The 25,234-nt window shown below is 35.9% G+C and overlaps 1 protein-coding gene across 4 annotated transcripts in view; it reads right to left on the bottom strand.

The window, feature by feature from the left end:
- Positions 1–25,234, bottom strand: part of TBC1D8B (TBC1 domain family member 8B) — an 86,645-nt gene that overhangs the window by 47,491 nt on the left and 13,920 nt on the right. For 2 of the 4 annotated variants that reach the window (XM_032619868.1, XM_032619870.1), the window contains exons 2-7: positions 22,799–22,909; positions 20,255–20,373; positions 19,536–19,761; positions 18,584–18,824; positions 15,255–15,462; positions 14,429–14,596 (exon numbers count right to left, since the gene is read on the bottom strand). In XM_032619868.1, the coding sequence (XP_032475759.1) occupies positions 14,429–14,596; positions 15,255–15,462; positions 18,584–18,824; positions 19,536–19,761; positions 20,255–20,373; positions 22,799–22,909 (1,073 nt within the window). Of the gene's footprint in view, positions 1–14,428; positions 14,597–15,254; positions 15,463–18,583; positions 18,825–19,535; positions 19,762–20,254; positions 20,374–22,798; positions 22,927–25,234 lie in introns of all 4 variants that reach the window. The other 2 variants (XM_032619869.1, XM_032619871.1) reach the window with 2 other exon arrangements.

Here is a 25,234-nt window from a genome sequence, read left to right as displayed (position 1 = left end):
GACCTAATGAAACTTCAAAGCTTTGGAACAGCAAAGAAAACCATAAACAAGGTGAAAAGACAACCCTCAGAATGGGAGAAAATATTTGCAAATGAAGCAACTGACAAAGGTTTAATCTCCAAAATTTACAAGCAGCTCATGCAGCTGAATATCAAAAAAACAAACAACCCAATCCAAAAATGGGCAGAAGACCTAAATGGACATTTCTCCAAAGATGATATACAGATTGGCAACAAACACATGAAAGAATGCTCAACATCATTAATCATTAGAGAAATGCAAATCAAAACTACAATGAGATATCGTCTCACATCATCTCACAACAGTCAGAATGGCCATCATCAAAAAATCTAGAAACAATAAATGCTGGAGAGGGTGTGGAGAAAAGGGAACACTCTTGCAGTGCTGGTGGGAATGTGAATTGGTACAGCCACTATGGAGAACAGTATGGAGGCTCCTTAAAAAACTACAAATAGAACAACCATACGACCCAGCAATCCGACTACTGGGCATATACCCTGAGAAAATCATAATTCAAAAAGAGTCATGTACCAAAATGTTCATTGCAGCCCTATTTACAATAGCCAGGATATGGAAGCAACCTAAGTGTCCATCAACAGATGAATGGATAAAGAAGATGTGGCACATATATACAATGCAATATTACTCAGCCATAAAAAGAAACGAAATTGAATTATTTGTAGTGAGGTGGATGTACCTAGAGTCTGTCATACAGCATGAAGTAAGTCAGAAAGAGAAAAACAAATACTGTATGCTAAAACATATATATGGAATCTAAGGAAAAAAAATTAAAAAAGGTCATGAAGAACGTAGGGGTAAGACGGGAATAAAGACACAGACCTACTAGAGCATGGACTTGAGGATATGGGGAGGGGGAAGGGTAAGCTGTGACAAAGTGAGAGAGTGGCATGGACATATATACACTACCAAATGTAAAACAGATAGCTACTGGGAAGCAGCTGCATAGCACACAGAGATCAGCTCGGTGCTCTGTGACCACCTAGACGGGTGGGATAGGGAGGGTGGGAGGGAGGGAGACACAAGAGGGAAGAGATATGGGAACATATATATATGTATAACTGATTCACTTTGTTATAAAGCAGAAACTAACACACCATTGTAAAGCAATTATACTCCAATAAAGATGTAAAAAAAAAAAAAGAAAAAAGAAAATCTACGAACAACAAATGCGGGAGAGGGTATGGAGAAATGGGAACATTCTTGCACTGTTGGTGGGAATGTAAATTGATACAGCCACTATGGGGAACAGTATGGAGTTTCCTTAAAAAACTAAAAATATAATTACCATATGATCCAGCAATCCCACTACTGGGCATATACCCAGAGAAAACCATAATTTAGAAAGACACATGCAACCCAATATTCATTGCAACACTATTTACAATAGCCAGGTCATGAAAGCAACCCAAATGCCCATTGACAGATGAATGGATAAAGAAGATGTGGTACATATATACAATGGAATATTACTCAGCCATAAAAAGGAACGAAATTGGGTCATTTGTAGAGACGTGGATGGATCTAGAGACTGTCATACAGAGTGAAGTAAGTCAGAAAGAGAAAAACAAATATCGTACATTAACGCATATATGTGGAACCTAGAAAAATGGTACAGATGAACTGGTTTGCAGGGCAGAAATTGAGACACAGATGTAGAGAAGTAACATATGGACACCAAGGGGGTAAAGTGACAGGGTGGTGGTGGTGGTGGTGGTGGTGGTGGTGGTGGTGGTGGTGTGATGAATTGTGAGATTGGGATTGACATGTATACACCGATGTGTACAAAATTGATGACTAATAAGGACCTGCTGTATGAAAAAATAAATAAAATAAAATTCAAAAATTTTAAAAGAAGAGTAAGAAATGACAAAAATCTGGAATGCGATAAAATAAGAAATGTTTGGAAAGGTCATGGATTCAGTTTAATAAATTACGGTGTATAGAGCAAGGGAGATAAAATAAATAAATAAAGTGATGTAAGGGAAAAACCTACAACCAAGATTACTCTCATTCAGATTTGATGGAGAAATTTAAACCTTTACAGATAAGCAAGAGCTAAGAGAATTCAGCACCACCAAAGCAGCTTTAAAACAAATGCTAAAGGAACTTCTCTAGGCAAGAAACACAAGAAAAAGAAAAGATCTACAATAACAAACCCAAAACAATTAAGAAAATGGAAACAGGAACAAACATATCGATAATTACCTTAAATGTAAATGGATTAAATGCTCCAACCAAAAGACATAGACTGCCTGAATGGATACAAAAACAAGACCCATACATATGCTGTCTACAAGAGACCCACTTCAGACCTAGGGACACATACAGACTGAAAGTGAGGGGATGGAAAAAGATATTCCATGCAAATAAAAATCAAAAGAAAGCTGGAGTAGCAATTCTCATATCAGACAAAATAGACTTTAAAATAAAGACTATTACAAGAGACAAAGAAGGACACCACATAATGAGCAAGGGATCAATCCAAGAAGAAGACAGAACAATTGTAAATATTTACGCACCCAACGTAGGAGCACCTCAATACATAAGGCAAATGCTAACAGCCATAAAAGGGGAAATTGACAGTAACACAGTAACAGTAGGGGACTTCAACACCCCACTTTCACCCATGGACAGAGCATCCAAAATGAAAATAAATAAGGAAACACCAGCTTTAAATGATATATTAAACAAGATGGACTTAATTGGTATTTATAGGACATTCTATCCAAAAACAACAGAATACACTTTCTTCTCAAGTGTCCATGGAACATTCTCCAGGATAGATCATATCTTGGGTCACAAATCAAGTCTTGGTAAATTTAAGAAAATTGAAATCAGATCAAGTATATTTTCTGACCACAATGCTATGAGACTAGGTATCAATTACAGGAAAAAAACTGTAAAAAATACAAACGTATGGAGGCTAAACAAAATGCTAGTAAATAACCAAGAGATAACTGAAGAAATCAAAGAGGAAATCAAAAAATACCTAGAAACAAATGACAATGAAAACAGCACGACCCAAAACCTATGGGATGCAGCAAAAGCAGTTCTAAGACGGAAGTTTATAGCAATACAATCCTACCTCAAGAAAGAAGAAACATCTCAAATAAACAACCTAACCATACACCTAAAGCAATTAGAGAAAGAAGAATAAAAGAACCCCAAAGGGCTTCCCTGGTGGCGCAGTGGTTGAGAGCCCGCCTGCTGATGCAGGGGACACGGGTTCGTGCCCCGGTCCGGGAAGATCCCACATACCGAGGGAAAAAAAAAAAAAAAAAAAAAAAGAACCCCAAAGTTAGCAGAAGGTAAGAAATCATAAAGAGCAGATCAGAAATAAATGAAAAAGAAATGAAAGAAACAATAGCAAACATCAATAAAACTAAAAGCTGGTTCTTTGAGAAGATAAACAAATTTGATAAACCATTAGCCAGACTCCTCAAGAAAAAAAGGGAGAAGACTCAAATCAACAGAATTAGAAATGAAAAAGGAGAAGTAACAATTGACACTGCAGATATACAAAGAATCATGAGAGATTACAACAAGCAACTCTATGCCAATTAAATGGACAACCTGGAAGAAATGGATAAATTCTTAGAAAAGCACAACCTTCCAAGACTGAACCAGGAAGAAATAGAAAATATGAACAGACCAATCACAAGCACTGAAATTGAAACTGTGATCAAAAATCTTCCAACAATCAAAATCCCAGGACCAGATGGATTCACAGACGAATCCTATCAAATATTGGCAGAAGAGCTAACACCTATCCTTCTCCAACTCTTCCAAAATACAGCAGAGGGAGGAACACTCCCAAACTCATTCTATGAGGCCACCATCACCCTGATACCAAAACCAGACAAAGATGTCACAAAAAAGGAAAACTACAGGCCAATATTTCTGATGAACATAGATGCAAAAATGCTCAACAAAATACTAGCAAACAGAATCCAACAGCACATTAAAAGGATCATACATCATGTCAAGTGGGGTTTATCCCAGGAATGCAAGGATTCTTCAGTATATGCAAATCAATCAATGTGACAGATCATATTAACAAACTGAAGTATAAAAACCATATGACAGGGCTTCCCTGCTGGCGCAGTGGTTGAGAGTCCGCCTGCCGATGCAGGGGACACAGGCGCGTACCCCGGTCCGGGAGGATCCCACATGCCGCGGAGTGGCTGGGCCCGTGAACCATGGCCGCTGAGCCTGCGCGTTGGGAGCCTGTGCTCCGCAACGGGAGAGGCCACAACAGTGAGAGGCCTGTGTACCGCAAAAAAAAAAAAAGTGACAATCTCAGTAGGTGCAGAAAAAGCGCTTTTGACAAAATTCAACACCCATTTATGATTAAAAAAACACTCGAAAGAGTAGGCATTGAGGGAACCTACCTCAACATAATAAAGGACATATATGACAAACCCACAGCCAACATTGTTCTCAATGGTAAAAAACTGAAACCACTTCCTCTAAGATCAGGAACAAGACAAGCGTGCCCACTCTCACCACTATTATTCAACATAGTTTTGGAAGTTTTAGCCACAGCAATCAGAGGAGAAAAAGAAATAAAAGGAATACAAATTGGAAAAGAAGAAGTAAAACTGTCACTGTTTGCAGATGACATGATACTATACATAGAGAATCCTAAAGATGCTACCAGAAAACTACTAGAGCTAATCAATGAATTTGGTAGAGTAGCATGATATAAAATTAATGCACAGAAATCTCTTGCATTCCTATACACTAATGATGAAAAATCTGAAAGAGAAATGAAGGAAACACTCCCATTTACCACTGCAACAAAAAGAATAAAATACCTAGGAATAAACCTACCTATGGAAACAAAAGACCTGTATGCAGAAAACTATAAGACACTGATGAAAGAAGTTAAAGATGATACAAACAGATGGAGAGATATACTATGTTCTTGGACTGGAAGAATCAAGATTGTGAAAATGACTATACTACCCAAAGCAATCTACAGATTCAATGCAATCCCTATCAAACTATCAATGGCATCTTTCACAGAACTAGACCAAAAAATTGCACAATTTGTACGGAAACACAAAAGACTCCAAATAGCCAAAAACAATCTTGAGATAGAAAAACGGAGCTGGAGGAATCAGGCTCCCAGACTGCAGATACTACAAAACTACAGTAATCAAGACAGTACGGTACTGACACAAAAACAGAAATATAGATCAATGGAACAGGACAGAAAGCCCAGAGATAAATCCACACACATAAGGTCACCTTATCTTTGATAAAGGAGGCTAGAGTATACAATGGAGCAAAGACAGCCTCTTCAATAAGTGGTGCTGGGAAAACCAGACAGCTAAATGTAAAAGAATGAAATTAGAACACTTCTTAACACCATACACAAACATAAACTCAAAATGGATTAAAGACCTAAATGTAAGGCCAGACACTATCAAACTTAGAGGAAAACATAGGTAGAACATCCTGTGACCTAAATCACAGCAAGATCCTTTTTGACCCACCTCCTAGAAAAATGTCAATAAAAACAAAAATAAACAAATGGGACCTAATGAAACTTAAAAGCTTTTGCACAGCAAAGGAAACCATAAACAAGATGAAAAGACAACCCTCAGAATGGGAGAAACTGTTTGCAAGCAAAACAACTGACAAAGGATTAATCTCCAAAATATATAAGCAGCTCATGTAGGTCAATATCAAAGAAACAAACAATCCAATCCAAAAATGGGCAGAAGACCTAAATAGACATTTCTCCAAAGAAGATACATAGATTGCCAACAAACACATGAAAAGATGCTCAACATCACTAATCGTTAGAGAAATGCAAATCAAAACTACAATGAGGTATCACTTCACACCAGTCAGAGTGGCCATCATCAAAAAAAATATCTACAAATAATAAATGCTGGAGAGGGTGTGGAGAAAAGGGAACCCTCTCACACTGTTGGTGGGAATGTAAATTGGTACAGCCACTATGGAGAACAGTATGGAGGTTCCTTAAAAGACTAAAATAGAACTACCATATGACCCAGCAATCCCACTACTGGGCATATACCCTGAGAAAACCATCATTCAAAAAGTCATGTGCCACAATGTTCACTGCAGCACTATTTACAATAGCCAGGACATGGAAGCAACCTAAGTGTCCATCGACAGATGAATGGATAAAGAAGATGTGGCCCATATATACAAGGGAATATTACTCAGCCATAAACAGAAATGAAATTGAGTTATTTGTAGTGAGGTGGATAGACCTAGAGTCTGTCATACAGAGTCAAGTAAATCAGAAAGAGAAAAACAAATACCGTATGTTATCACATATATATGGGATCTAAAAAAAACAAAAAATGTTCTCATGAACCTAGGGGCAGGATAGCAATAAAGACACAGACGTAGAGAATGGACTTGAGGACATGGTAGGGGGAAGGGTAAGCTGGGACAAAGTAAGAGAGTAGCATTGACATATATACACTACCAAATTTAAAACAGCTAGTGGGAAGCAGCTGCATGGCACAGGGAGATCAGCTCAGTGCTTTGCAACCACCTAGAGGGGTGGGACAAGGTAGGTGGGAGGGAGACGCAAGAGGGAGGGGATATGGGGATATACATATGCATATAGCTGATTCACTTTGTTATACAGCAGAAACTAACACAACACTGTAAAGCCATTATTCTCCAATAAAGTTGTTTAAAAAAAAAAGTCCATGCTACCCAAAGCCATCCACAGACTCAAGGCAATCTCTATCAAAATTCAAATGGCACTTTTCATTGAAATGGAAAGAAATCCTAAACTTCACATGTAACCACAAGAGACCCTGAATAGACAATGAAATCCTGAAAAAGAACAAAGTTGAAGGCATCACATTTCCTGATTTCCAACTATATTGCAAAGTTACAGTAATCAAAACAGCATGGTACTGGCATAAAAATAGACACACAGGCTAACAGAACAGAGGTGAGAGCCCGAAATAAACCCACATATATATAGTCAACTAATATCTGAAAAGGGAACCAAGACTACTCAATGTGGAAAGAACAGTCTCTTCAATAAATGGTGTTGGGAAAACTGATTATCCACATGCAAAAGAATGAAATTGGACTGCTAGTTTACACCATGCACAAAAATTAACTCAAAATGAATTAAGGACTTAATCATAAAACCCCAAACTATAAAATTCCTAGAAGAAAATATAGGGGAAAAATTCCTTCATATTGGTCTTAGCAACAATTTTTAAGATAGGACACCAAAAGCATAAGCAAATATCAATAAGTAGGACTACATAAGGTTAAAAAGCTTCTGAAAAGAGAAAGAAATAATCAACAAAATGAAAAGGTAACATATAAAACAGAAGAAAGTATTTGCAAACCATAAATCAGAAAAGGGATTAACATCTACAACATATAATGGACTTTACACAACTCAACAGCAAAAAACAAAACAGAACAAAAAAACCTGATTAAGAAATGGACAAGGGACCTAAATAGATATTTTTTACAAAGATATACAAATGGCCAACAAATACATGAAAAGGTGCTGAACATCACTAATCATCAGGAAATGCAAATCAAAACCACAATGAGGTATAATTACACACCTGTCAGAATGGCTATTATCAAAAGACAAGAGTTAAGTGTTGGCAAGAATGTGGAAAATAGGGAGCCAAAGCACACTGTTGGTGATGATGTAAATTGGTACAGCGCTATGGAAAGCATGTATGGAGGTCCTCAAAAGATTAAAATTAGAACTACCACATGATTTGGTAATCCCACTTCTGGGTATATATTCAAAGGAAATGAAGTCACTATCTTGAAGAGATATCTGCACCCCTATGTTCATTGCAGTATTGTTCACAAAATCTAAGACAAATCTAACTGTTGACAGATGAATGGATAAAGAAAATGTGGTGTGTGTATATATGTGTGTGTATATGTATATATATGTGTATATATATATATATATATATATACACACACACACACACACAAAGGATTATTATTTAGCCATAAAAAGGAAGTTCTGCAAGGTGCAACAACATGGATGGACACTGAGGGCACTACACTAAGTGAAATAAGTCAGACAGAGAAAGACAAATACTGTATGATCTCACTTATATGTGGAATATAAAATAGCCAGCTTTATAGAAGCAGAGTAAAACGGTGGTTTCCAGGGGCTAGGAGTAGGGGAAATGAGATGTTGGTCAATGTGTACAAACTTCCAGTTTATATGAAAAATAAATTCTAGGAATCTAATGTACAGCATGGTGACTACAGTTAACAATATTGTATATTTGAAAGTTGCTATGAGAGTAGAATTTAAATGTTTTCACTACAACAACAAAATTGTAATTACATGAGGTGGGGGATATGTTAACTAACCTTACTGTGGTAATCATTTTAATATATGTGTATCAAATCATCACATCGTACATCTTAAACTTACACAATGTTATATGTCAATTATCTCAATAAATCTGGGGGGAAAAAAAGAACCCAGCAGTTCCTTACACACATAGTTGAAGTTTAACAAATACTTGTTGAATTTTTAAAAATTCAAAAAAAAATAAATGAGGTATCAAACCACAAAAAATATGGAGGAACCTTAAATGCATATTGCTAAGGAGTCAGTCTGAAAAGGATACATATGGTATGATTCCAACTATATAACATTTTGGAAAAGGCAAGAGTATAGAAACAGTAAAATGATCAGTGGTTACCAAGCGTTTGGGAGAGGGATAAACAGGTAGAGCACAAGGGATATTTAGGGCAGGGAAATTATTCTGTATACTATAATGGTAGATATATTATGTATTTGGCAAAAGCCATAGAATTGTACACCACCAAGAGTGGATCCTAATGTAAACTATGCACTTTAGTTAATAATGTATCAATACTGGTTCATCAGTTATAACAAATGTACCATACCAATGCAAGATGTTAATAATAGGGAAAACTGGGCATAGTAGAGGGCGGGCGGGTGTATATAGGAACTCTGTACTTTCTGTTCAATTTTTCTGTAAACCTAAAACTGCTCTATTAATTAAAATGATTTAAAACAGGAAAGTATGACAACTATGTCCCATCAAATAGAGAATATCAACAAAGAGAAATTATTAAAACAAAGAATCAATCAACAATGTATGAAGGATTTCAATTTCTTCACATCCTCCTCAACATTTGTTATTGTCTGTCTTTATTATTAGAGCCACCCTAGTGGGTGTGAAAGGGTCTCTAATTGTGGCTTTGATTTGCAGTTCCCTAATGACTATTTACGTTGAAGATCTTTATGTGCTTACTGGCCATTTCTTTATCTTCTTTAGAGAACTGTATATTCAAATCCTTTGACCGTTAAAAAAAATTAGGTAACTTTGCCTTTTATTTTTGAGTTGTAAGAGTTTTTTATATATTCTGGATAGATGTCCCTTATCAGATATATAATTTGCAAATATTTTCTCTCATTCTGTGTATTGTCTCTTCACTTTCTTAATGGTATCATTTGTACAACAAACATTTTTAATTTTGATGCAGCCAATTTGCATATTTTTTCTTTTGTCATGTTTTTATGTCACAGCTAAGAAAAAAATTGCCTAATTCAAAGTCATGAAGATTTACTCTTATGTTTTCTCTAAGAGTTTTATAGTTTTAGCTCTTACATTTAGGTCTTTGATCCATTTAGAGTTAATTTTTGTGTATGGTGTAAAAAAAGTTTCAACCTTGTTTTTTTGTATATGTATGTGGATATCCATTGTGCCCACACCATTTGTTGAATAGACTGTATTTCCCTCTTTGCATTTATTTGGCACTCTGTTGAAAAATCAATTGACCAGGGACTTCCTCGGTAGTGCAGTGGTTAAGAATCTGCCTGCCAATGCAGGGGACACAGGTTCAATCCCTAGTATCGGAAGATCCCACATGCCGCAGAGCAACTAAGCCCGTGCGCCACAACCACTGAGCCTGCGCTCTGGAGCCTGCGAGCCACAACTACTGAGCCCATGTGCCACAACTACTGAAGCCCACGCACCTAGAGCCCGTGCTCTGCAACAAGAGAAGCCACTGCAATGAGAAGCCCGCACACCACAACGAAGAGTAGCCCCCACTCGCCACAACTAGAGAAAGCCCACACGCAGCAACGAAAACCCAACACAGCCAAAAATAAAATTAATTAATTTTAAAAAATCAACTGACCATAAATGTAAGACTTTATTTCAAGACTCTCAATTCTATTACACTGATCTATATGTCTAACCTTACACCAGGATAATGCTGTCTTGTTTACTACAGCTGTGTAGTAAGTTTTGAAATTGAGAATTGTGAGTCCTCCAACTTTGTTCTTCCTCTTGAATACTGTGTTAGCTATTCTGGGTCCCTTGCATTTCCACATTAATTTTATGATCTCCAAAGCTTTACTCTGAACACATATCAGTTACCCAGCTTCTGTGGATTGTGACTATACCAGAAGTCTGAAGTTACCACTAGAGGTACTAAAAAAAGGCTCACTTAACATCATCCCTTTAAATTTAGTAGCTTAAGAAAGATGAAAAGAATGTCCATGCCTAAGGTGGAGGAAAAGTAGAAGTTTAGGGTAAAGCAGTCCAGTAGTATTTCACCTTGAAACCCAAGAAGCCAACAAGACCTAGAAGGGTTGGAAGTTAAGAGGATTCAGGGAAAGTTTAAAAGGAGGATTCAAATCAATGTCTGAATATAAGGGTAGGACAGAAGAATCTTACAAAGGAAAAAACTATTAGTGAGTATACGTCCTATATTACAACACTTTTCTTTTTTAAAAAGCTTGTTTTGACAAGTCTACTTTACTATTAATGTTACATTTTGCTGTTCTAATGAGGGATTATGTTTTTGCAAAACCGATTTAAAGATTCATGGCTGGAGTCTGGGTCTCAAGCAAAGTACATTCCCTTAATTTAGGCCATATGACTGAGGAACCAGTTTATCTATTAGTAGTATATCTAAACTACAGGAAAAGTAGCCAAGAAGGAAAAGAAAAATTAACCCTTAAGTTATGAAACCCCAAACATCAATATATAAAAGGGATGACAAGTGTGCTGCTTCTATCCATGATTACCTTTTAAGTATTCACAAAAATCACATCAACATATTCACCTTCAAAGATGCTGGTTTAAATCAATTTAATATTTGAATTGTTTGAAGAGCATAATAAAGTATTCAGGAAACTAAGCTTAAATTACTTAACTTTTTTTTTTTGGCTCTGGCTCTTTTGAATGGGAGGATTTTGCCCCACGGCCATACCAATTTTATATATCCATTTATTCGGGTGCTCACACTTGTGACAGTTATAAATTTGGCACTCATCAGACATTTGGTGCCTGAGCAAAATCCAATCACATGAGGAAGCAACACAGGTTGTTGACTTTATAACAGGTATTCTTAGACTTGGTTTGGTTTTTGGTATCTGCTATTGACTTTAGAAATAGCATATGGCTTCTAAAGGTGAAGAAAAGGCAGGGTAAAGATTAATATTTCTTTATGTGTAACTTTTCTACAAACTATTAGATTTAAATTAGAATATCTCAAGAACTCAGCATAATAATGATGGTTGGGGGCCAGAGTTGACCTGTAAAATAAAAAATTACACCAAAAATACAAGGAAATACTTCTCTTAGATATCAGAAGCTTATCTTAAAATAGGCTCCTGTTCATAGCACGTAATTTTAAATTAGCGCTAATTTTATTTTTAATAAAATTTCTGAGTTCCTAACGTTGAAATAAATCTACTCCACACAGCCTAATTTATATTATAGTTACAGAAAACATATTACTTTATTCTTATTAAGGCAAACAAACACCAGTTTTGTGGGTTAAACTCTTATTCTTATCTGCATTATTGTGTAGGATAAGGAAGCCATTACTTCTAATTTTAAAAACTTAGAAAGATAGGGCTGGTTATGAGAACTAATGAAACAAGTATGTTTATATATGCTTTGATAATCTGTAGAAGATATTTGCCCTTCTAAACACTTCAATGCATACATAGCTCAACTTCTACGTCTTCTTGACATTGTATAGTTCCTATGATCCACTTATAATGTAGTCTCAAAGCATCAAGTAAAGGATCTTTAGCAGTATTTTCCCTCTTAGGCCACTTTGCTTAAAATTAAGCTAAAAGGGCCCACTTTTATTTCATTTTGTATAGTTTTGAAAAATTACCATATCTGGTAATATTTCTTGAGTATATGTGTTAATAAAAAAATAAAAAATTAATGTGTTTTCTAAGCATTTGATTAGAATTTTTCAAAACCCATGTATGCACCCAGATTTTAACATAACTTAACAAAATGTGGAGAATTTTAATTGACATATTTAAAAATTTAGACAGAACTGGTATGTACGTACAATCCCAATTGTTTCTGGGAGCATTTGTTCTTTGTATCACATTTTGATGTACTCACAGGAAAAATTTCCTAGTCCTTCCTGTATTCATATTTAGATTTGTTGATTTAAATTTCTTTGAGATTTAGAATAAAAAGTCTTGTTGTTTGTGTAAATTTTACCAGATTGGTAAAATTACAGAATATAATTTTTTTCTTTTTGTTTTAGTATGCTAGGTATAGCTATAAAATAATGTAACTACAATTTCTGTCATTTAGAAATCAAATGGAACCAGCTCCTGTTTAACAAGCTCTCTCTTTACTATTTTAAAAAATGTACTATAAATAAAGCTAGACATATACAGATAATACTAAAACAAGTTAATATTCTCCCTCATTGCTAAGATAAAAGTCTTCAGGGAAAATAGAATGTAACGACAATTTAAAAAAAACACATTTCCAAGGACCCAGTATACCAACTGGTATTTTGTACATATCTTTATTAAAACCTTTAAAAATGGTTAAGAGAAACTAGAAAGCTTAGAACTTTGACATACATCTGAAAAGATGGTAAACATTTTGAAACAAAATCCTTTCTTAACTGCTGAGCATATCCAACTATTAGAGGGGCCTGAGAGTTTTCAGGGGAAAAAATTCCAGTTATTCAGGTTTAAGAGACACAGATAAATTACAGAAGGAAAGATAAGCAGAGCATTACACCCAACATACAGACTGAATCTGAAATGGACTAGGACAGAAAAACAAAAGTGAGATAAGCAAGAATATGGGAGCAAGACTGATCAGATTTTACTTATGTCCTCACATCAAACTATGGTATATCCTGGGTATATATTTGAAGAGAGTGAAAGATTAGTAAATTGGGGCAAGAAAACTCTTAATGGCCAACATGAAAGTTCTGTGTCTGGAACTGAGATACACATATTTTTTAAAATTATGTTTTCATTGTGCTTTTCTATTATCAAAGGAAGAGTTAGTCTTGTCAATCCTGCATTCTAATTGACTTAGCATAACATTTTCAGTCTCTGCTCTGGAGAAAGAAGTAAAAGCCTCTATAATCCAATCCAAGTAAAATAATATAGCCAATAAAGCCAATGTTGATTTTTTTCTTTGAATTTTTAATTAAAATATAAGTAGTGGGGGCTTCCCTGGTGGCGCAGTGGTTGGGAGTCTGCCTGCCGATGCAGGGGACGCGGATTCGTGCCCCGGTCCGGGAGGACCCCATGTGCCGCGGAGCGGCTGGGCCTGTGGGCCATGGCCGCTAAGCCTGCGCGTCCACAGCCTGTGCTCTGCAACGGGAGAGGCCGCAGCAGTGGGAGGCCTGTGTACGGCAAAAAAAAAAAAATAATATATATATATATATATATATATATATATATACACACACACATATATATATATGTAGTTACAATGTGATGTTTTATCAATCTATTAAAACATGAGATTCCTTGGCATTGAAAAAGAAAATTAATGTGAACTGAAACTATCTACATTTCCATAAAAGACAAACATCAAAATCAGGCTTTTAATCACCCTCTCTGCCAAGAATATTTGTCTTCTCTAATATTTTACTAGTAAATAGATATGTCATTATTTTGCTTCGGCCTAGATTATGCAAATAAGGCTGACCTACTTGATGTTAAATAAAAAGATAGATTGTCTCTCTACAGCAATAAGAGGAAAGTCCTTCTTCAATGCCTTATTGAATTCTCAAATATAGTTTGAGTTGTTAAAAGCCATGTTATGTGAAAGTACAAGGAGTGAATATATGATAAATAGCAAATATAGTCAAGAAAGATCAAATGATAATAATTTTTTAAAAAGTCTGAGTTCCTAAAAAAAGATAAAGTCCTTAATTCTCACTTTTACTTTATGATGTGCCTTAGAGAATATAAGTTCTTTGGTATTCATCTTTCAAAAAAACTCAACCTAAGTATAAATAGGAAAGGTACTACGAATTCCTTTTGAAAGTATGGACCACACAAAACACAAACCTTTTTATCAAAATGACTTGATTGCTAGATACTTACCTCTGTGCTAATATCGTGATACTGAGTTGAAGCTGCCCCGCACTTGAGCCAGAGTTTTGCCACCAATTGCTCAAATTCTTTAACTTCACTGAAGCGAAAAGCTGTTTTTCCTTTGATGCTAATGATGACAGATTTGCTGGAATCATTTGTCTTATCTATAGCTAAGACCTGGGGGATGAAAACATAAATGAATCGCATTTTCCCTTGTTACTGACAAGGTCAGGCAAAATGTGTTTAGCTTATTTTTTTGTGGCTACAAGTTTTGGTCTGTGGTAGGACTTAGTAAGAAATAGACTTTGGGTACTAGTTGTACCACTAATACAAGCAACCTTAGTGCAAGATATTTCACTTCTAAAGGAAAAGTTTAACTAACATGTAACCTTTAAAAATGACAATACAAATGTAAAAATTCAGGGCCGCAATATGAACAATTGATTTCTGACTTACACAAAAGCTATCAATTCTATTCTTTCTGACCATGCGTATCAAATATGATAGTATAAATTTTGGTATCCATGTCATAAACATCTGAGTGATCATGCTCCGTGTTGAGTCATCCCAAACCCTTATCTTGTTTATTAATTTTTAATTTTTTTCTCTTTTCATTTTCAATAAGAGCTGTAACGCTCTTATCCTAGTACTCTTATCCTCAGGAATGGTACTCTTACCCTGAAGAATATAACTGCACTCAAAAATTATTATTTAAAATTACTAAAAGGATGTTGCATATTGAGTTTTTAATAATTTACAGAATTAAAGGGTATTTTACTCTGTGAATGGTAACATTTTTGAACTAAAAACTGATATGTAACTAAATTTATTTTACCTCTCGTAATGGAATGATTACACTACATAGATTGCCATCCTGGCTAGCAAAGCAGATATAGTTTTCTGAGATGCACATTTTTCCATGAGTGTTGAAGTGGCTGAATGGTACCCATAAGAAACATTCATGTACTTCTTTCAAAGTCTCTTCTTTGGGCAGCCTAAAAAAAGCATTAAACTGCTCACTGTGGGCTCGATTTTCCAGACCTCTATAGGAAAGAAAAAAAGGGGGGGCTCAAATGATGACTTCTAAAGGATACACATGTCCATATTGATTAATCTAAATGCACTGTAAAGCAGAATGATTAAGCATTACATGCTATGTTCTTCAACAAATTATGAAATGGAAGAAACACTGATTCCTAACCAATTTATTTTGTTTGTTCTCTTTTCCAATTTTGTATTATTATTAGTAGATTACAATGCACAACAGTTAGAGGTGATGTAGGTCTTCAAACCATCTATTAAAGGGTGATTTTCTGGAAGATTACTATATTATTATATATTCATAACATGTGAGTATGGCTAAAATCAATCCTGGCAGACAATAATTTTTACATCTGGTTATCAGAAAATCAAAAGAGTTACCCAGTTCAAACAAAATAAAATAATGAAAATTTATGGCATCAAAATTTAGATGGGAAGACTAGTACATAAAAATAATATTAAAGGGGTTTCCCTGGTGGCGCAGTGGTTGAGAGTCTGCCTGCCGATGCAGGGGATGCGGGTTCGTGCCCTGGTCTGGGAGGATCCCACATGCAGCAGAGCAGCTGGGCCCGTGAGCCATGGCCGCTGAGCCTGCGTGTCCGGAGCCTGTGCTCTGCAACAGGAGAGGCCACAACAGTGAGAGGCCCGCGTACCGCAAAAAAATAAATAAACAAATAAAATAAATAAATAAAATTAAGTGAAGCAAAAATGTAAATGAATATTTAAAAAATTCAAAAGTAGAGGCAAGATAAAACAACACTTCTTGCACAGTATTGGGCACAGAATGGGTGTCAATAAATACAGATGATTTGTTAACTGATACATAAGTATATAATAAAAAACAATTGCTTAAAATAGTACAATTTTTCTAGAGGCAATAAACACTTGTGCTAAGCAGCAATGCCATCTGCGGTAGTGAGTAAATTATGCAAGTTCTAACTCAAAGCCAACAAAGTTAAAAACTAAATTTATCCTTCCAGCATATACAATTTGAATATGTGGCAGTTCACCATGTCTTTCAAAAATAATTCTGATAAATATGAACAGAGAACCACATTAATTTTTACTTCACTTAAATTGTAATTTGGTGGGCTATTTCACTGTTACTTAAAAGGATAAGGACTTTTTACATGAATGAAAAGATGTCCATGATACATTATTTTAAGGGGGAGAAAAAGCAGATTGTAGAATAATATGTGATGTTTAGGTCCCCTCCATGCTTTTGGCAAATAGTTTTAATTCATGCATTAAAAGGCCTGGAAGGATATACACTGAATTTAGCTATTGTAATACATATTTGTAAAAACAATAAGCCAAAGCAATAAAGATACTCCAGCTTATAAAAAAGTCATTTGGAGACTAAGTCTAAATAAGCTATTGTTCTTTTTAACTTACTAGAAAAAGGATTTAGATATATACAATTTTCAATAGGCTCTTTTAAAACTGCACACAGACAAAAATGAATTTCCTATACCTCATTTAAATACAGACTTGGTAATGAATAACTCATTGATAGCTGGCCTTTTAGAATATTTTAAGGGAAATAAAATGGCTAAAAATGTTTGTTTATGGTGGCCAATCAAAACCACCTACAGGGCTTCCCTGGTGGCGCAGTGGTTGAGAGTCCGCCTGCCGATGCAGGGGACACGGGTTTGTGACCCGGTCCGGGAGGATCCCACATGCCGTGGAGCGGCTGGGCCCGTGAGCCATGGCCACTGGGCCTGCGTGTCCGGAGCCTGTGCTCCGCAACGGGAGAGGCCACAGCGTTGAGAGGCCCGCGTACCGCAAAAAAAACCTACAAAAACAAATGCCTCACTATTAACATAACATAAACTGTATTTTTAATCCTTATAGAGTTCTATGTATAATTCATGCACACTGGGACCTAATTTTGGTAATGAGGTGTAAAAAAATTCACCTCGGGCTTCCCTGGTGGCGCAGTGGTTTAGAGTCCGCCTGCCGATGCAGGGGACACAGGTTCGTGCCCCGGTCCGGGAAGATCCCACATGCCGTGGAGCAGCTGGGCCCGTGAGCCATGGCTGCTGAGCCTGCGCGTCCGGAGCCTGTGCTCCGCAACGGGAGAGGCCACAACAGTGAGAGGCCCGCGTATAGCAAAAAAAAAAAAAAAAAAAAAAAAAAAAAAAATGCACCTCACTGATCTATTTCCAGAAAAGCAGAAAGGCTCACAAAGGAACCCTTATGTATATAGCTTTTAGGAATGGTTTAAGAATAGGCAAGAGGAACAACTGTACCCAAGTTAGGGCTATGTAGCAATCACACAACCATCCAGGTCACTTGTTCTGGTCTATCCATAGGACTGCAGCTTAGGTTTGTCTCATTTACACTTTCCCGTGCAGTCTATACCCTCATCCTCCTTGCCAGAAGTGGTTCTCACTAGCTATTTCTGGATCCTCTCCGCCCTCCCTCCCCTTTGGCATGCTCAGCTCACTTCAGTCAACCGTTCTGAGTGTTGAGCAGGATGAAATGGCTCTGGTCAGTTTCAGCAAACCAAATATAGTGGCAAACAGCTACCAGACAGATACTTCTGATGCAGGCATTAATAATGATTAACATTTATCTAGTGCTTTATATTTTACAAAGTGCTTTCAAACGTTATATTGCTCATTCCTCACAAGTGCTCTCTGAGGTACAAATGACTGCTGAGAAAACTGAGGTCCTGAGAGATTATGACTTGTCCCAGGGTTTCTCTACTCTCATTCTGAAGCGCATGTTCCATTGACTCTACTAACTTACACTTTTAATAAAAAATGAAGCTGCTGGCGGCGGGGGGGATGGTGGGAGAGGAAAATATTGGAAGTTTGGGATTAGCAGATGTCAACTATTATATATAGGATGGATAAACAAGGTCCTACTGTATAGCACAGGGAACTATTTTCAATATCCTGTGATAAACCATAATGGAATGGAGAGGATACTATTTGTGAAATGCACATGAATAAACTAAAAAAGCCCACACATCTATGATTACTCCAAAGAAAAACTATCATATAACATAGAACAATTAAATTTTTTAAAGAAGAGTTAACTTTTAATGCTATTCAATGCTACCATTCTTTGGTCAAACAATACTTAAAAAGTAAATATTAATTAAGCTTTGAATACCTTTTAGTAATTTGTAGAGGATCATCAAGGATTGGGTCATTATCAAATGTTTCCTTATCAAAAATTCTTTTTATAGCATAGTTTGCCAGCTGTTCCATAAGAAGGTATGTTTTGTTAATATGCAAAAACATTGAAAAGTAGTGATTCTCTCCTTGGGAACACACATGAATACTCTCTGTCAGTATGACATTTGAAGTCTTTTCAAGTTTTGAGACCGCATCCCAGGAGATAATGAGTTTTACTGCAAATAAGAATTATAAACAGATATGATTAAATTTCTCAATGTTGATTCATATTATCAATCAGGTCTTTCAAAACAATATTTAACCACTTGAAAAATGCTATGAACAACTAAAATATTTTAGAGTTCAAGATATTAGTTAAAATTTTGAAGCATAACAATGAACATACAATAATTGGTGATCCTAGGAACAGATATAATTTTAAATAATTTTTAATTTTTTCTGATTTGATATTTAAACCTGATATTAAATTTGACATTTCAATTTACACAATTATAACCATTGGTGTAAAAGCTATACATGTGCTATGAACAGTACTGTTTGATTCTTCTTTGTAGTTGTGAGCCATTAGGTACTATGATTACTATATGTATATTGTATGTTTAAAACAAGTATTAAAACATAGATTAAAGAAAGTAGGTAGTTTAGAACAAGTGAAAGAAAGGAGTCACATGCTAGATCACCATCATCATTTAATATTCATTTGTCTCCCACAATATGCAAGGCATTCTATACACAATTCTAATGGTTCTTATGTTAAACAACCAGTCTTAAAAGTATTCTTTCCCTAGATGAAGTGAACTTTTTAATGTACAGTTTAATTACCCTTAATATCTATCCTATTACTTTATATGCAACCTAACACCACCACAGAGTTGATAGGTCAGTCTGCAAGTTCAAAGTCATAGTAAGCAACAGAAACCACTTACTTTCTGATCCCAACAAAAAAGAATAGAAGCTCAGAAAGTTGGTGCTAAGATATAGCCAACCCTGACAAGGAACCCGTCCTTTCCAATAACTGCACGAGTAATAGGTCACTAACTTTTCCTGCTCTGGTAAACCAAAACATTTTTCAAATTTCAAAAGGGCTTCTCGAAATTTCTCAGGGTCATCTTCTTTTGCAAAAGAATGTTTTCCCTCTTCAGCAATTAATCCCTAAAGGAGACAAAATATTTTCTGAAAATTAGTAATTACCTACCAACAAAAATATCTCACATATTTAAACAATTCATTGAATAAAACTGTGTACACACACACACACACACACACATGCATGTGCACACACATCTCTTAGGACAGAGGTGAGCAGATTTTGTTTAATTTTGTAATTAGGCTTTTTCTAATGCCTCACAAGGAGCTACCACAAATAGAGGTGCTAAATATTATTTTGATTGAGTGAAGGGTTCATTCAAACTGCAAACGCAAAAGATTCTGAAATGAAAATATCCCTAATAGCACTCACAAGGGCACCAAAGACTAACTGCTAACTTTACAATGTCTTTAGTTCTGATTCTGATATTCATATATGTGCTTCTGCCAATCCTGAAAGGTGGCAGTAAAACAATGACCTGCCATGCAGCTTCGATCCTCAAATAAGAGGGTCAAAGACTTTAGTATTCCATCTACAAAATATATCCATGCCACTTACTCTTATCTTTCCTTGTACAAAATTAGTAATATCTTCATTAGAATCAAACACAGACAAGGTCTTCATGATATTTTGTTCTAACCATTCCCAATGTTTGGTTATTTCTTCTCTGTTGGCTCCTGATTCATAATAAAAGAGAATGGAAGACTCAAAGAAAACTCCACACACAAAAAACTGCTCTTGATATTTATAAGTTTAGTTTTAAAAGAAATAAAATTATATTTGCTCATTTTCAAAAATGATCATCATAAAAGAATAGGGTACTACATTTATTCTCTATTTCATCACTATATGTGGGTAGGAACGCTATAAGTAGAAAGGATAAAATATTTAAGGAAAGTGGAGAAAAGTAAATACAACTCATGAGAAAAGATATAAAATTCTGAAAACAAGGTGCCAGTAACTGGTGCCTACGGTAACCAGTCCTTTTAAGAGAATATATAGAGTACCAAAATATAAATAAACATAATTTAATCTTTGGCCTTCAAATAATACAGTCAGTACTGTGCCTATCTGTGTGACTGAAAACAGCATGCACATGACAATCCTATGCACACTGTGTAAATGTGGATTTCAACTGTGGCAACTCTATCTCAGAAAGTATGAAGCCTTTGCTCAGAGTCAACTCCTTCATTAAAAGGTCTATTCAACTTAAAGAAATTTTATGAAAGAGGTTAGAAATCCTGTAGCAAGGTTAAATCCTTGTGACCTCCTGCATCAGTGCTAGGTGGTTTATTGAGGGTCAGACTAAATAAATACTACACTTAGCTCTGGGTTGTTTTGGCTTGAAGAACATTTCAATATCTATCAATTTCCCCCTATAACCCACATACCTTTAAGATCTCTCTAGCACTGCAGATTATACAAATCTCATTCAAAAGAAATATCCTGACTTCTAAGTACGTTTTATAATATATGGAAGAGTGATACATTAAAAAATTTGACACTGCAAAATCACCTATTTCCTACAGTTCAGTTAGAATTGTATTCATGTTTCTCAAGTCATCATACCATGTGTAATATCTTTCTTTAATGAACAACAAATAAAAGCCATGGGGAAATTTTAAGGCCTTTATTTTGGTCCTTTAGGTATAAAGAAGCTTCATTACTAGGTAACTACCATATTTCTGTATCAGGTTAATTTGGGGGAATAAGTTGTATTATCATCCATTTTTTTTAAGTAAAAAAGGTATTTTTTTCTAAATAATTTCTACCAACGAGATTTAGAGTTGAGGTTATAGACATCTCATGATGTCAGCAGGTGTAATATCTTCTGCATTTAGTTTAAACAGCATTCAATTTAAAAGAGCCAGGAGAAAACACTCACCAGAAACACTAAAGGAAGTTTAGAGGGAGATGCACAAAACAAGCCACACATTTAAAAAAATTAATTGTATGCTGTATGTTCACACATATGAACTGTCCAGAAATTGACAGGCTTTTAGTTTTTTTAAAAGTATGTATACTTAAAAGAAGAGGGGGGGAGAAGGGAGAAAGAATGAGAAAAAGGCAGCCTTTCAACATTAAAAAAGCCACAAATCTCGGATTCTAATTTAAACCAACATTGTAATGGCATCATAAAAGAAGTAAACTGTCACTGTATTTTTTTTAATTTTGAGTTTCTTTGTTAGGAAGAACCATCCTAATTCCTTTTCTACTACAAAAGATATATGTGGAAGCATCTGAACCACCCCAGCATAGATGAATATGTAGCATTATGTGTAAGATATTCCTTCATATTTCAAGGATATGGTGCCTTTTGCGAGAAAGTCGGTGTGTAACTAAAAAAGGTTCAGATTTTTAGGCTTAAATTTTCTTAGGGATCAACCTTTAAGTTTTGAACTTGATTCTCCTCATCTGAGTTATTAGAGATGAAACAAAGTACTTCATGGGGGAGGTTCTCATCTTCCTAGCAGTTGGGTTAAGCAGGAGAGGTATTGGGTTAGCCAAAAAGTTCGTTTGGGTTTTTCCGTAAGATGGTATGGAAAACCCAAATGAACTTTTTGGCCAACCCAATAAGTTGAAGAAAGGAGTCATACAGCAGTAGCACTAAGCAAAATTTACTCTGAATCAGCACTGCTGGAACACATGCTTTAGGTCCCTCACATTAATGGATTTTTAAAAAATAATTTATAATCCTTCTTAAATAAATATCTTTCTAGTCTCTCAAATAGAGCTGCACATTTAACTCGTTTCTAAATCAAAACAACTGGGGAGATTCTATTCCCATATAAGTCATTACAGAGTATTGAGTAGAGTTCCCTGTGCTATACAGCAGGTTCTTATTAGTTATCTATTTTATATATAGTAGTGTGTATATGTCAATCCCAATCTCCCAATTTATCCCTCACCCCCCCACCGTTTCCCCCTTGGTAACCATACGTTTGTTTTCTACATCTGTGACTCTATTTGTAAATCAACTATACTCCAATAAAAATCAATTTAAAAAAAAACAAAACAACTGGGAAGTATAAGTAAATTTAAATATTCAATTTCTTAAGATCCTTATTTGTTTGAATTCCATGTTTTAAAAATCATACTCACCACAAGCAATTGACAGGTAAACTTGAGAATCTGGTGTCTGATGTAGGATGCGAAATGGAGCTACTTTAGCAGTGGAGTCTAAGACTGAATCCAGAGTCCCAACCAGAAGCCCTATTGTAATAAAGAGACTGTTGAAACAAGGATTTTACAAGAGATAAAATCAATATCGCTTCATATGACTAACAACCAATGTTTTTTTTAAAATTTCTAGCCCAAAGCTTCCTTATAGAGATTTTTCTTAAAGAAAAAATATACTCAGAATGAAGAGATCACGCTGCTCCAATGTCAGTAGTTCTTGAAAATATTATCTTTCAATAAAAGAATAAGTCAGGTTCAGTTGTCTAAACCTCATGATATATTTGCAGCACTTATTTACCTCCTTTACAAGGTTGTGTATAGAGCAGATAAGAATGTAGATTCTGGGGTTTCCCTGGTGGCGCAGTGGTTGAGAGTTTGCCTGCCGATGCAGGGGACACAGGTTCGTGCCCCGGTCTGGGAGGATCCCACATGCCGCGCAGCGGCTGGGCCCGTGAGCCATGGCCGCTGGGCCTGCGCGTCCAGAGCCTGTGCTCCGCAATGGGAGAGGCCACAACAGTGAGAGGCCCGTGTACCGCAAAAAAAACAAAACAAAACAAAACAAAAGAATGTAGATTCTGGTACCAGAGATTACCTAGGTTTGAATCCTGGCTCTGGTACTTACTTGTGTCAACTTGAGCCAGTTGTAATTACGTTTTCTTCATCCTCATTTGTAAAATAAGGGGGTAAAAATGGAGCCCACCACAAAAGGTTGTTGTAAAGATGAAATGAGTTATTATTACACATAAAACACTTAGCACAATGCTTAGCACATAGCAGAAGACTCAGTGTTAGCTAATACTATTATAAGAAAACAATGGATATTTAAACAAGATAAAAAACCTTGATTAATTAAAATGCTTAGGTAAGGGGAATTTCTTTTTAACATTTAATTTCTCAATTTGGAATTCAAGGCTTTGATCATTTAGCTTTTTCAATTTAATTATCTGATATTTCCTACTCCTCCCTAGAATAAAGTTTGCTGTTTTCTTAAACAACTAATTTCTCCCTTAAAGTCTTTGCTAAGCAAGTCTCTTTTTAACCTAGAAATGCTAACGCAAGTCTTGTAGCCCAGTCTGGCTAATCCAAATTCTACATTTTCTTCAAGACCCAATTCCCCTATGAAATCCTCACTGGCAACCCCAAACAATTATGCCTTCCCTTTTGTCTGATTACTTATGGCACTTAAAGTCTATATGACACAACCTAGAATTCTGATTATTAGGCTAGTTATTACAACTACTTTCTAAGTGCTTCATGTATATTTATCTTACCTCCTTATCTAGATTATTAGTTCTCTGGGGACAATAACCATGTCTTCTACCTCTGGGTTTGTATTCCTAACTTTCAACATATTGCTGGACACAACAGGAGCAAAATTTGTTGACTTAACTGTATCAGTGAGATGGCTGAAGTACATAAATTTACCTTCCTTTTCTGGAAGCTTTGATTGGTTGAGTGTTTGTTTTACTTTATGAGGCATTCCTCTTTTATTTAGCATATAGACTTAGAAAAAATAAATCAATTATAAAACAGGCCTTTGGCTATTTCCCTATCTTTACCCACTTAAAAGGAGTTAAGACTTCAAGCAAGCTTTGAATGAGAAGATAGGTAGGTTGGCAGATGTGAGGTAGGAAGTTATTATAAGCATAGAAGGAGGTAAATTAGAAGACTAGGAGATAGAGCAAAGAAATAAAGAGAAATTTGGCTCAGCTGAAAAAAAAGGGTGCGAAAGTAGATGTAGGAATTGGTAAAAAGTAAAAATAGGGGTCACAAATGCAGCATAACATCAATTAGCAATCTTACAGAGGGTTTTGATAGTGGAGGCCAAGTATCAAGAAAGATTTTGGCAATCACAACACGTGCAGCTTATAGAAAGAAGAAATTATCTGGACTTCCCTGGTGGTCCAGTGGTTAAGAATCTGTCTTGCAATTCAGAGGACGCTGGTTCGATCCCTGGTCGGGGAACTAAGATCCCACATACCGTGGGGCAACTAAGCCCACGTGCCACAACTACTGAGAGCCCGCCTGCCACAAACTAGAGCCCATGCCCTCTGGAGCCTGCACGCCACAACTAGAGAGACGCCCGCGCACCGCAAGGAAGAGCCCGCATGCCGCAACTAAGACGACGCAGGCAAACAATAAATAAGTAAAGTTTGCATAAAAAAAGAAATTATCTGATATGAAAAAGCTTTAATATCAATTGAAGACTAAGAAAAAGAAATATGAACATCCAAACAAATATTATGAAAGAGACAGTACCAGGAAAGAGAGAATGGGAATTAAGAGAAGAGACAGAGGAAGTGATTATATATCAACTAATAATGAGGGAATTACTGAAGAGCTTGAAGATAAAAGGCA

The sequence above is a fragment of the Phocoena sinus genome, chromosome X, assembly GCF_008692025.1.
Source record: "Phocoena sinus isolate mPhoSin1 chromosome X, mPhoSin1.pri, whole genome shotgun sequence".
NCBI classification, from domain to species: domain Eukaryota; kingdom Metazoa; phylum Chordata; class Mammalia; order Artiodactyla; family Phocoenidae; genus Phocoena; species Phocoena sinus.
This window is presented reverse-complemented; position numbering and strand designations above follow the sequence as displayed.